Genomic DNA, 14,232 nt, shown 5'->3' with positions numbered 1-14,232 from the left:
CTATTCCCTCCAAAACTAAACAAGATCCCGCTTACGTTAGTTGTAGACAACGCTTTGACCTGAAGCACAGTAGGGAAGGAACGTAAAATAAAGCACACAAATTGTGAAAAGTTTGTTTAATAATGATCACAATTATTAAGATTGTGAAAGCTCTGAAATTTAAGTCGAAATAAATTACATTGCAAAAATAAACTTTGAAAATGATAGTTCCCCGAATAAAAATAGAAATAGGCTGGGAAAAAAAGAACTTACCAATAAAAAAACCAGCCGCCAAATTAATATCAAATTGTGTTGTCAAATTAATTGTTTGTAATCATGTGAATGCGTAACAGAATATAACATCACAAAAGTAGCAGGTAAACTTCAAGAGGTAACATACAGGTTAAAAACAAGTTTTGGGAATTATGGGTCAGGTAAGCAGGTACCAAGATTCTAAGAAAGGGTGAAATACACAGGATGTGACTCATCTTTGGTGCAATAAAGTACGAATCGTAACTCATTTATCGCACATAGATTCTAAACTGAAGAGCTTTGATTAGCGTAATCCCGCTCCTGCAAGATAGGTAACCCGCCCCTGGTTTCGGGGTTTCGAGCCTACAGTTGAAAGTCGAAGAGATTCACGGAATTAGGTGTCGTAGCTCAATTTTAACTACAGTTTTTACCACCCCCGTGACTGCTTAAAGAAAATGGTTAGTTACAAACAACAAGTCAGTACATACATCAAACGAATCGGTAATTTCCACATATTAAAATAAAAGATCAAAACTTATATTAACGTTACTTCAGGGACAAGACCAAGAAATCAACATCAATAAACATAAATTAAGCAAGTATTACACCAAAAACGTAAACAATTATAAACAAAAGGATAACGGTATTAAACATTTCATTCTGCATTGCGGTTAAACCAAGTAAATTTCAAAAAAACAAAGATTGAAACATATAAAAAGTATAAAATGCGGCATATAAAACACAAATACGATATAAAGAAATACAAAGATTACTACCTGCATTAAATAACACAAAATAACAACAAACATTTATGGAGCGACGCCATTCAAGACAAGATGCCAAACGTAAACCCCGTCCGTGCTTTCTAGATGGCGCAGGCAGCTTTTCCCCACCTAGAAATTGCATGGTTGCCAACTCTCAAAAATGTATGTATCGTCGTAAGTTGTATATACAGAGTGGAACCTCTCAAACTCTAATTTGATAAGGGACCATAAACAGGCGAATCTACCCATTAAACTCAAAATGTACAGTCTAACATTTTAGGTCCAGATTATGGTTTTTTTAGCCAAAAAATGTCGCCTTTTACTTAAGATATTGCCTCTAAATAAATTCAGAAGAGATTTGGAAGAGATTGTGAAATTATTTTGAAAAGATTCTGAAGAGATTTCGAGCATCCTGAGAGAAAGAATGGATACCCAACAAGTTGTTTACATAAACCACAGATTTAAATATATTCTGTGCATAAACTTTCGATTTCAAATAGCTCCACAAAAGAAATACGGAGGATTTACGCTCACTACAATAACACGAAAATAAAATCAACCTGGCAACGTTTAAAAATGACCATCACAATGCCTATAAGCATGCTATAAGTTAAACGTACAGATCCCACTTAAATATGAAATCAAAAAGTGGCACGTGATCAAACATTTAAACAACGCTATGACCTGAAGTAGGTACAGTAGGGTGAGGGAACACACATTAGAACATAATGGCGGAATAGTATAATTCGTATTTTGAATGTCTTATGCTTTTGATCATCAGTTATTTAAATAGTCAATAGTCTCGAATGAGCAATAGTGAAAATGTTGTCAATGTGCAAGATAATTTGTTTAAATAAATGGTAGACATAAAAACATGATAAATATAAATCACACAAAACATGATATAAAAACAGGTGAATGGCAAGTGGTAAAACAAAAGAAATGGTTGGGTTACAAGCGGGTAACAAAACAAGGTAGCTGTACAACAGTGTCTCATCTTTGGTGCAATAAAAACTTGCTGGTCAAATCAAACCAACAACAATAAAATATGTGGAAATCAGTGAATCGCAACCGATATAACGCACATAGAGTCTTAACCGAAGAGCTTTTATTAGCAGAATCTCGCCCCTGATATAGGTAACTCGCCTCTCGTCCGAGCCTACAGTTGAGAGTCCAGGTCAATCACGGAATTAGGTGTCGTAACTCATTTGGTTACAGTTTTGTGCCACCCCACGTGACCACCTCTTCACGAAGAAATGATAGTTTACAAACAAACCAGTACGATTCGATAACTTCCAGAACTCTCACTACTGGCTTGTACGAGTGCGATATTATCATCCGATCGCTTTGGCCGCTTAGGATTAGTAAATGCCTTGCCAGATAGTGTTTTCACTCTTTAGTTTTCTTCATGGCAAGTATTCACATTGATTTGTTTTGTTGAATTTTCAATTTCAACAATCTGTGAATTCAATTAATAAATATTTCAACGTTTATAAAAAGACAATATTTTTTACAAACAAATATGTTACAATAATACTATTTACACCAAGTACAAATGTATAAATGACATCAAAATAGTACCTATAAGTACACACATTTTTTCGTGAACCTCGAGTTCACAACGTTATCAATTATGCCACATATTTTGCGAATTAGTTGAAGTGAGATCTGAACATGGTTTTGGTTCTTAATTTGATGGTTCCTTTGACTAGGCTGAGTATGCGTTAAGGTCATTTTGCTAAACTTCATTGTCTATAAAACATTCATCCAAAAATTGTTCTAAGGAGTGGTAGAGATGCGGTCTTACTGACCCTAAGCTGTGATCTTCGTCTGGGTAGCTCTATAATATGGAATGGTGTAAAAATGGAACTGAAAGTGAGGCATTACCATTTGGCGGAAGAGAATATCGTTTTGTTCTAAAACTTTCGACCACAACATGGACTGCTGGTAGTGAACATTGTCGTCGAGGGTGCCATGCACGAGAAAGTAGTCTTTGTTACGAAGACCCTCGTACTTCTCGATTAGCTTCGCGTTTTCGTACCCTTTTTCATTGTCTGCAGGTGTTGGTAAACCCATGAAGCGTTCAGTGTATATGGAGTCTAATATGATAAAGTTAGTTTCGGGCGTAATTTTCAATTGCCGTTACCGTAAAGAGTCCAATCTGTTACAGGCGCAACTGAAATGCCGCATTTGAAAACCCCCGTCGTGTCCTCCGATAGGGCCATGCCGGATGCGAAACCACCGTAGCTCCAACCCCAAATTGCGGTTCTAGTCTCGTCCACGTACGGTAGCGTTTTTTGAATTTGTTTTGTAACATTAATTTGGTCCTCAACTTCAATGGTACCCAGGCGTCTATAGAGTGAGAACATAATATTGTCGCCCTTTAAACCGGATCCTCTACCATCAATGGTGGCGTAGATGATGGTTTTGTTTGCAGCCAGGTAACTACCCCAATCCATATTAAATCGATCTACCACTTGGAAGGAATCTGGACCTCCATATCTAAGTAGTGTAAATTTATTGTTGAACCACGATAAATTAAAAACTCCTGCAAGATACTTACACGTTCACAAGCATTGGATACTTTGTGTCCCCACTTTTGTCTATATTCGAAGGCAACCTAAGCATCACCTGTGCCTTAAATCCACCCGGAAGGTCGAACCTATGCTTTTCTATCACAGGCGTTCTCACGTTTCGGACTAAGTCGCGCAAATCCGAATTACGTTCCCACACGTCAACCAACTTGTTCTTCGAATATATCATGGTTTCGGGAACATTCGGTCCTTCGCAGTTTAATACGTGGTGCGACAAATCTTTGCTGAATTGAGCAGAATTATACGAGCAACTGTCCTCTTTCTCCCGCAAACTGCAGGTTACGCATTTCGTTTTCAAGGTGTTGACCGACACTGTGAAGACGTGTTGAACTTCGGAAGCGTTTGGCATATTAGCTTGGTAGTACCTGGGAGATGCAAAGATTAATTTATCAGGAAATATTTGTGGGTGACATACACTAAGTCATTCGCCTCGTCCCATTCCAATATTTCCGTGACCACAAATAGGCCAGAAGTTAAGGGCTTGCCAGGATTGTTTGCATTGTTTGTTGGGTAGATTGTTATATGTCGGTACGATCCTGCTCCGTGCCCTTGGTCTTGTGAATGGATGATCAGGAATTTCGAGCCGTCTTTGGAAAACTTAGGTGGAGTAAATAACTCCAACCAACCGTTGTTTTGCTTCAAAGTGTTAACCTGGAGCGAACAGGTTAATGTGAGTACGTATTAGTCGCCATACTTACAGTTAGCATAGTAGGAGGGTCGCCTAGATTATACATAACTATTGATGCTTCGTTCTGAACTCGGTTCATCCATATGGCACTCACTGTGTCTTTGGTAGCCCACGACACTGCTGCCAAAATTGGTTCTCTACAAGAAATGGCTATTATTGATATTTAAGAAAATGGGTATAATTACTGATTTGCTACATTGGAAGGCGCTAGGAGGTTAACGTCACTGTTGACTTCTAAGTCGACAACGTGTAAAGTAACGACAGGGTTTTTGGTGCCAGCCTAAAATGAGATTCATTAGTATTAGATAAAAGTTGGGCCATACACCTTTGGATATCGAACTTGGACCGCTTTCGTGTACTGGAAGTCTAAATTTCCGGGTTCGCCATACACTGGGAGTGTCATAATTTTTACGGCAGTATCAGTGAATTTACCGTACGCCAGTTTTTTCCCATCCGGTGAAAACCAAAGCGCCTGGTTCGTACTAAGAACCTCCTCTGAAGAGAGACACGACTATCAACCACAGATAACCAGGAAACATTACAAACCTTCATAAACCCAATCCGGAACTCCATTGTACACGTTCCCAATGTGTCCGTCGACCGTCAACTGTGTGCTGAACGACGCAGCACTGGGTTGGTAAAAAATGTTGTTCCTTGCTACGAAAACGATTGCATTTCCGACGGGTCCCCATACCGCCAACTGCAAGATTAGCTCCCCGTTCGCGTTGATATTGCTGATTGCGAGCGTTTTCAAATTGATCACTGTAAATTGAGCTACGTAGCTATGCCTGTATATCTACAAAATGGCGTAAGTATGAGGAAATTCGCAATGGGAAACAACCTTTTGATAGTCGTGAGCTACCAGCATGAATTGTCTGTCGGCAGATATGGAGAAATCGACGGCTCTCGATAAAACCTGAAATGTTCAATATATTGGTTGTGTTAAATACGTTTTTTTTTGTATGAAATAGGTACATTTCGCCAACACTGTCAATTCATCTTTTTCATCGAAGGGCATTGAACTTGATGATTTGAAAAATTGCCATGGTGTCTTTGTAGGAGGGTAACAAATTTATTAAATAGAAAAAAGTGACACTTTTTTAAAATCGCATATCCGTTTAGAAACCTCGGGACTCCACTATATTAGACACCAAGGTATTCATATCTTTTCGGCACTCCGAATGTCTATAACGTTGATTTTTATATCTCTCGATAGGTCCGAATTTGTGGCCACATCACATTATCTTCTAGAAACAGTTTTAATGAAGGAATGAGATTTGTGGCATTGATTAATTCAAGCTTGTTCAACCGTATAAATATTTAAGTCGGTTAGCTTGTGGTACTATTCGAGCATCCACCTGCAAAGAGTCGCCGAGGGAAATCTCAAATTTCCCTTATGTTTAGAACATCACCAAAACGAAATCGAAACACTACCCGTTACAATACCCCCTACTTATTTTCGGATCTCCGAGATAATTTGATTCCAAAGTAACTCTAACGTAACATTTACCTATTTAGTCAGTTTAAACGGAAGACGGCAACTGGAGGTGTTTTTTCGCACATGAACGGGTCGTCAGTTCTTCATACACGATAGACGACGATGACATTTATTTTATTTATTATCCCTCTCTTGTTCTGGGCACCAGAGCATACTGCTTTTTAGATGTGCCCCTGCAGAAGATCTTAAGTTGTTGACATCCCAGTACTGTGGACTGTGGTGGCATTTAAGACGAAGAAGACGCAGTCAAAATGATGTTTACACGGTGATCCGCGATGTAGGAGGGAGGTGTACATTTTGTTAGAATGTATAGATAGTAGTCGGCTGAGGGTAATTGTCAATTAATAAATAAAATAGAAAGTTATCATTTGATTGAATTAGTTTGTATTCATCTTCCACATTAAAACAAGAGGTTATGGGCTATCTCAGCACATTGTGAAGTGGTTGGTTTTTGGTGCAGTTTGAAGAAAAACGTTTGTGAGCCGAAACTTAGAAATTTGAATTACATTACACATCAATCAAATGGCAGATGAGGAAAAATTTGTGTTCCGACAATTTGATGGACGAGAATTTAGCAATTGGTATTTCCGGCTACAAGTAGTGCTAGAGGACAAAGGAATTGAAAAATGGTTGGAAACAGATGCAGCCAAAGCTGTAACAGAACCTGATATCCGTGAAAATAATGTGGAAATTGCGAAAATCATTAAGGAAGATCGCGCATGTCGTTTACAAATAACTCGTCGTGTTGCGGATTCGCATTTAGAGTATTTGAAGGAACGGAAAACAGCATTTGCAATGATACAGTCGCTTCGTACAACGTTTGAAAGAACAAGTATAGCAACAGAAATAAGTGTAAGAAAGCGAATGTTACTGCTACGTTGTGAAGATTCAAGTAATCTAACTGAACATTTCCTCAACTTCGACAAATTAGTGCGCGAATTAAAAGCATGCGGAGGAGAAATGGATATCAGAAATTTAATTGTCACATTATTTTTGACTTTGTCAAGGAAATATGATATGGTGGTCACTGCTCTTGAGACGATGGATATTAAAAACTTAACAATGGAGATTGTTCGCTCGCGTCTGTTAGACGAAGAGAGCAAATCGTGCAATTTGGATGCAGGTCAAAGTAGTTCAAATAGCATTGCCAGGTATGGTGGTGTAATACGTTGTTATTTTTGCAAGAAAGAAGGTCATAAACGCAACGAATGTCCAAAGTTACTTCAGAAGAAGAACGGTAGATCAAGTAAAATGAACAATGTGAATTTGAAGAAAGGAAAATCGAATTTGGCAATTAGTGAAAATGCGGTAGATGATGTGGCGATTGTTGCTGACACGAGTACATTTGCCTTTGTTGGCCACACAAAATCATCAATTCGCTTCATAATTGATTCAGGTGCTTCTGAACATATGGTGAACGATCTATCATTGTTCAATGAATTATGGGATTTGGAAGATCCAATTATTGTAGGTGTTGCGAAAAGTGGCGAGTCGATTCAAGCATACAAGCGAGGTATAATTCGAGGAACTGTTGTTGTGAATGGGGATGAAAAACGTTGCACACTGACTAATGTACTTTTCATCAAAGATTTGAAATATAATCTGTTTTCGGTAAGCCGATTGGAGGATGCTGGTCTAGAAATGATTGTGCAGAATGGATTGGTCCATATTATGCGGGGTACAAGTGAAGTAATCACCGGTCGGCGGATTGGACGCTTGTATGAATTTGAAATGAAACGCATTTTGAATGAAAACGTACACGCGGTGATAAAATCCAATGGCAGTGTAAAGCAAAGTTTAAAACTATGGCACAGGCGACTAGCACATATGAATTACGCCGATGTAAGAAAAATGCCATCGTTGGTTAACGGTGTTGGCGTATTAGTTGATGACGCGGATACTATTTATGAACCTTGTATCATGGGCAAGCAATCTAGAAAGCCGTTCGCCAATTTAGGCGGAGCGCGATCAAAGCGTACGTTGGCTTTGGTACACAGTGATGTTTGTGGGCCGATTTCACCATCCACATGGGATGGTGACATTTATTGATGACTTTACTCATTTTATGGCAGTGTACCTTATCAAAGAAAAATCGGATGTCTTCACTATGTTCCAGAAATACAAATTAATGGCGGAAACGCATACTGGGCAGAAAATAGGCGCGTTACGTTGTGATAATGGAGGAGAATACACATCTAATCGGTTCAAGGCACAATGCGAAGCATCTGGCATTCAATTACAGTATTCGATTTCGTATACACCGCAACTAAATGGTGTCGCGGAACGAATGAATCGAACGTTGATAGAGAGGGTAAGGTCCATGCTCGAAGATGGACATATGGAACGCATATTTTGGGGTGAAGCTGTATATTGTGCAACTTTTGTGATGAATCGTAGTATAACTCGAGCGATTCAGTCGGTTGCAACACCATACGAGCTTTGGATGGGGAAGAAAACAGACATTTCAAAATTCCGTGTTTTTGGTTCGCCTGCATATGTACATATTCCTGATCAACTTCGTAAAAAGCTGGATGCAAAATCAACCAAGATGGTGATGGTTGGTTATGGAGTTAATGGCTATCGACTTTGGGATTCTTCAAAGAATCGAATTGTTGTAAAACGTGATGTAATATTCGATGAATCAAAACGCAATGAATCATCGAACATATTTTACGAGTCAGATCAAGCGAAGAGTGGTGTTGACGAGGCGGAGATTGACGATGTTGGAGATAAAACAACGTGTAAAGGAAAGGATAGTATTGATTCAGGCGGAGTAATAGATGTTGGACGAATTGATACTGAATTTGATAATCAAGAATTATATTCCGGCAATGAATTAGCACGTTCAAAGCGAAAGCGTCAACCACCAAGTAAATTCGGTAGCTGGGTCGACAGTTCGACAATTGAATTAAGATACGATGATGAGCATGAAAATTATCTATCCACATGTTCATTTAATACGGACGAATGCTTCTCTGCATTTGCACTAAATGCAATAGCATTCATTGATGATGTTCCCATGAAATTTGGAGACATTGCAAAACGAAATGATTCTGATCAATGGATGAAAGCGGTCAATGAAGAAATGAATTCTTTAAAAAGAAATGAAACTTGGTCCCTTGTTGAACGACCATCCAACCGTGCTGTCATTACTTGTAAATGGATATTCTCAAGGAAGCGGAATGCTGCAGGAGAATTGGAAACGTACAAAGCAAGGTTGGTCGCTCGTGGGTTCACGCAACGAGAGGGGTTTGACTTCAATGAGACCTATTCACCGGTGGCGAAAATCACGACTGTACGTCTTTTGCTGGCGCTTGCGGTTGAGCGAGATTTGGAAATACACCAAATGGACGTGAAGACTGCTTTTCTTAATGGCAAGCTTGAAGAGGACATTTATATGGAGCAACCCGATGGCTTTGTCCAAGGCAAATTGGTGTGCAAATTGAATAAGTCTCTCTACGGACTTAAACAAGCGTCAAGAGTTTGGAATGAGCGTTTTCACACATTTGTTGTAAGAATTGGTTTCTTACGTTCGCAATATGATCAATGTTTGTACTTGATGGGCAGTGGGGCAAGTATGATCTTACTTTTATTGTATGTGGACGATTTAATTTTGCTTGGAAAGAATTTGGATAAGATTTTGATTGTTAAGCGTTTGATTGCAGCCGAATTTGAGATGCGAGATATGGGTGAAATAAAAACCTTCCTTGGCATCAATATCCAAAGAAACCGTGATGCTGGGACATTATATTTAAGTCAACGCAAATATCTCGAAGACGTTCTACGTAGATTCAACATGAATAATTGCAATCCGGTTGCCACACCAATGGAGATTCAAACCAAGAAGATCACACGCAGTGAATCAGAATTCACGAAGAAACCTTATCGTGAACTGATTGGTTGTCTTATGTACATAGCTTATGCAACAAGACCTGATTTGTGTGCCGCTGTTGGTTACTTCAGCAAATTCCAGTCATGTGCGACTGATGAACATTGGATTGGTGCAAAACGAATATTAAGATATGTCAAAAGTTCTCTTGATTTGCGATTATTATACAACTGCCATTATAAATCACCAGTATTGGAGGGATTTGCCGATGCTGATTATGATAGTGAATCAAATGAGCGAAAATCGATTTCAGGAAATATAATCAAAGTGTTTGGTTCAACAGTTGGATGGACAGCACGAAAGCAAACGTCCATTGCTTTATAACTACGGAGTCAGAGTACATTTCTTTGGCGATTGCTGCTGCTGAAATTATCTGGTACCGTGGTATATTATGTGAAATTGGTATATCTCTGGATGGACCAACGATTATTCATGAAGACAATCAAGGGAGCTATAAAAATCGCTTTAGGTGAAAAGGTTTCACAACGAACAAAACATATTGATATAAAATATCATTTCATTCGTGATTGCATTGAGAAACAAATCATCAATCTTCGTTATATTAAAATGCAAGAGCAACAGGCCGACATAATGACAAAGGGGTTGTCAAAGAATGTATTCCAGTACATATGCAAGAAAATTGGACTTGTAAATTGATCTGGATATTATTTTTTTTTTATAGTTATTGTTCTGTTGATTAGATGTAAAGTAAGCGATTCAAATATTTAGGATTAAAATTGAATCGAGGCGGAGTGTTAGAATGTATAGATAGTAGTCGGCTGAGGGTAATTGTCAATTAATAAATAAAATAGAAAGTTATCATTTGATTGAATTAGTTTGTATTCATCTTCCACATTAAAACAAGACATTTGTGACACTAAATCTGATCCTGGTAGTTAGACGGCTCTTCGCCGTTACACGTAACAAACTGAACTACCTACACTCATTTAGTTTCTATGCGCGGTTATGTTTCTTTGATTCATTCTTATTCTTCTACGTCAGACGTGGCCAAACTTTTGTATCGTTTAATCAACTCCACACAGGTAAGATTCTTCGGGATCTACCAGCTACTTCTACTATGAGAAAGTTTTTTTTATTAGGGTGTTATACTGTGGGATTTATTCAGAAGTAGACATAGGGATTTACGTGTATTGTTTGTCCCAATGTTTACTTTTAAATGGCAAAATCTCTTCTAAAGGGCGCCTAATTTTATGCGACCAAAATAACTTCTTAAAACAAATAAAAATCTTGCTGTCATATTAATTAATTATTGCTGCTTTGGCTTCCGTATTTTTATTTTCGTTCGTGTGCCATGCATTCAACTGAAGAAAAAGTTGATATTGGCATTTGGTATAGTGCCGGTAACAGTTTAAGGGGATTTATTTGATGTGAACTATATTCAAAAAAATATTCAAATTAATTAAAATGACAGCCAGATCTTTATTTTTGTTTTAAGACGCTATTTTGGACGCATAAAATCAGGCGCCCTTCAGAAGTGATTTTGTTATTTAAAAGTAGACATAGGGAAGAACAATACACGTGAACCCCTGCTAGTCCTGTAAATTTAAACATGAAAAGGGGGTCGTGCTTGCAAAATGTCCGGTCGTTCTGAATTTTTTATATGTTGTTAGTACCTAAACCAACAATAAAAATCCAGATTTGCAATTTCCAAAGTGCTGTGCGATCGACGGTATATCCAAAAAACCATGAAATTTTCGGACTTTTTTTAGTTTTTACTCAATATCTCGGTATAGTCATTCTATAATCTTTTAAAGTAGACTAAATTTGCTACAATTTGAGACTAGAGCGAGGTCTATACAGCCATTGGTTCCCAAGATACAGTTCTTCGAAAATAGGAATTTAAAAAAAATGATTTTTTTCAAAGAGCATAAATCTCGCCCATTTGCCACCGACGGAAGATGCAGCAGCCCATCATGCAGCAAGATGCTACCACCAAGTGCAGAAGTGGCGGGGAGTCTACTTGAATCCCACTGATTGGGGGTGGAAGCTGTCTGCTCAGGGACCCACCCCCATGTATCCCGCCCGCACCTCCTGCCCTTCTGCGAAAAATGTCATGTGAATGCAAGAAAGGTTCGAGACACCATCTTTGAGCGAGCCCGGCCCATCAAAGATAAAAAGAAAGGCATGATTTGGCAACCAAAACATAATACTACATGAATTATATCACTTTCCTTTTTTGTGTAAAGTAATTTAGCAATTTTTTTACAATAAAAGAAATAAATAAATTGTAATTGCTCAATAAATAAAAACAAATGAAAGGGAATGAAATTTGCTACAACTTAATTTCATATAATATTTGACGTGGGATTCGTATTTTAGAAGATATTTAAAAAAAATGTGGCCATTTTGAAAAAAATCATTTTAAAAAAAAATTTCTATTTTCGAAGAACTGTATCTTGGGAACCAATGGCTGTATAGACTTCGCTCTAGTCTCAAATTGTAGCAAGTTTAGTCTACTTTAAAAGATTATAGAATGACTACACTGATCAGACCCTTCCTTCACCGAGATATTGAGTAAAAACTGAAAAAAGTCCGAAAATTTCATGGTTTTTTGGATATACCGCCGATCGCACAGCACTTTGGAAATTGCAAATCTGGTTTTTCATTGTTGGTTTAGGTACTAACAACATATAAAAAATTCAGAACGACCGGACCTTTTCCAAGCACGGATGTACATCTTGATTGGACTATGTGTCTACTTCTAAATAAATAGCACAGTTTAATTGAATTTTGATTTGTTGTACCTACTTTAATCCGTCGTATTCTTTGATTTTGGTGGAAAGTCGTTTGCATATTTTTTACGTAGACTCTCTCCTTTTACTTTTTTACCACCCACACGTTGGTAAGGGAGGTATTGGATTGGGTTAAAAATCACCGCCCACTTTTTCGACGGAAATACACGTTTTGAAGCCCGTTTCGTCGTTACTTCGGTCCATATCTTTCCCTTCGCCAACTCCATCGTTGTTCTCTTGGCGGAGAATCGTTTATCCCTTCTATTTCTTCAAGCATCTCCTGATTCTTAAACTCGATTCAGTAGTTTTGTCAACTATCTTCGGTTGCGCCTCCTTAAGAAAACGTGAAGGGGACGATTATCCCCTTCTTCCTTAAATTGAGTTCCAAATGCGCACTCTCCAGGAGCCAACGTCACTCATGCTCTGTATGTACTGCAGGGGGCTCTCGTTTCTCTAGATTGAAATAATGGCCACGATGAGAGCAAGCCACCCTGTAGTGAAAATTTACGTGCAGTCAATGTAATTTAGGTCTAGCATTAGAAGTTTCAGGCAGGATATCCTGTACAATTTTTAAATTTATTCGAAATATTTAATTTGAAATCCATGTAAGAAAGAAGTTTCATCTGGCCGAATGTGTGTCGAAAAGCCGTTATCGGACAAATTAATTGGCCGGGTTTGATACAATAATCCCTGCACGATAAGCGTACGCATATGGCAATCAATTTGGCGAGTTTCATCGTATAATAACAATGCGGAATAATGGAGTGGAGGTGATGAATGCTTAAATAAGTGGACCAAGTTAAGGACGCGGCTGGTCGAGTCATATTGAAAGCGTGCGTAAGTCATTTTTACGTGAAATTTTATCTGCTTGTGTTAAGTCAGTTAGGATACGTCAAGTTTAAGTTAGGATCTTTAACGAATTGAAGTAATGTCGTTGTTCAGTTTATGAAAGTGATTTAAATTTTTGTAATTATGCGTTCAGTCAAATTTAGCCACAATTTCGTCAAATGAGTCGTTGGAAGATTTAATTGCAAGTGTCAAACAAAAATGTGAATTTGTAAAAGCTTTATATTTTCATGTAAGTGTAGTTCGTCAATAATTGCGAAACGAAAATAATTTTAAATATTTCTTGGACAGACTGTACCCAATTTTATTTCTTGAGATCTCTTGAATTGGTTATTCATTTCGTTATGTCCGTTCTGTGAACGTGTTGTGTAGAAAATGGCTTTATGTCGCCGTAGAATTTTTAGTCCAACGTCAGGATGGTTCTTCGTGCCAGGACCCTGCCGTGTCCTTCGTTAAATATTCTTTTGATTTGTTCGTAGTCTCTAGCTCTTTCTTGATTTCACCATTTCTGTATGATGGTAAATTTAAGCGGAAGTGTGAAGTTATCGTAAGACTTGGTGGTTAACTACATTAAATTTAGTTGCTTACATATTTAAAATGGACAAGGTCAGCGAAATTGTATACCTATCCATGAATAAATAATAATTAGAAGTTCAAATAAAATCTATCGATAAATCACACATTTCCCGTGATTTTTATCCATAATTCTATGACAATTGTACGTGATGATTTAACACGCATTATTCTGGTAGATCGTTGGGGTAAAATTTGAATTCTTACGAACTTCCATTTATTTTTATTCAATGCGTGTGTTGTAATCTGATCAAAAACAACTTACTGGCGTTGCATGGAATGGCACAAGAATTTCGTGAGTTCGAGTGTCTGCATTATATACACGAATATCGCCATTTTGGCTTCTGTACATTATTTCGTTACCTGCAATAAAAAATTTCTTATGTACTAGATACA

At 37.9% G+C, this 14,232-nt stretch overlaps 1 protein-coding gene across 4 annotated transcripts in view; it reads right to left on the bottom strand.

Moving 5' to 3' along the window:
• Positions 1 to 2,470: 2,470 nt before the first annotated feature.
• Positions 2,471 to 14,232, bottom strand: part of LOC116170487 (venom dipeptidyl peptidase 4) — an 88,006-nt gene continuing 76,244 nt past the window's right edge. For all 4 annotated transcript variants that reach the window (XM_031486927.1, XM_031486923.1, XM_031486926.1 and 1 more), the window contains exons 3-13: positions 14,102 to 14,199; positions 5,119 to 5,193; positions 4,824 to 5,073; positions 4,603 to 4,772; positions 4,463 to 4,557; positions 4,288 to 4,414; positions 4,005 to 4,240; positions 3,559 to 3,954; positions 3,142 to 3,497; positions 2,883 to 3,094; positions 2,471 to 2,835 (exon numbers count right to left, since the gene is read on the bottom strand). In XM_031486927.1, the coding sequence (XP_031342787.1) occupies positions 2,734 to 2,835; positions 2,883 to 3,094; positions 3,142 to 3,497; positions 3,559 to 3,954; positions 4,005 to 4,240; positions 4,288 to 4,414; positions 4,463 to 4,557; positions 4,603 to 4,772; positions 4,824 to 5,073; positions 5,119 to 5,193; positions 14,102 to 14,199 (2,117 nt within the window). In that variant the 3' untranslated portion in view covers positions 2,471 to 2,733. The remainder of the gene's footprint in view (positions 2,836 to 2,882; positions 3,095 to 3,141; positions 3,498 to 3,558; positions 3,955 to 4,004; positions 4,241 to 4,287; positions 4,415 to 4,462; positions 4,558 to 4,602; positions 4,773 to 4,823; positions 5,074 to 5,118; positions 5,194 to 14,101; positions 14,200 to 14,232) is intronic.

Source organism: Photinus pyralis, unplaced genomic scaffold (assembly GCF_008802855.1).
Source record: "Photinus pyralis isolate 1611_PpyrPB1 unplaced genomic scaffold, Ppyr1.3 Ppyr1.4_LG5, whole genome shotgun sequence".
In the NCBI taxonomy this organism is placed as follows: domain Eukaryota; kingdom Metazoa; phylum Arthropoda; class Insecta; order Coleoptera; family Lampyridae; genus Photinus; species Photinus pyralis.
The sequence above is the reverse complement of the archived record's forward strand: the minus strand, read 5'-3'. Positions and strand labels throughout refer to the sequence as shown.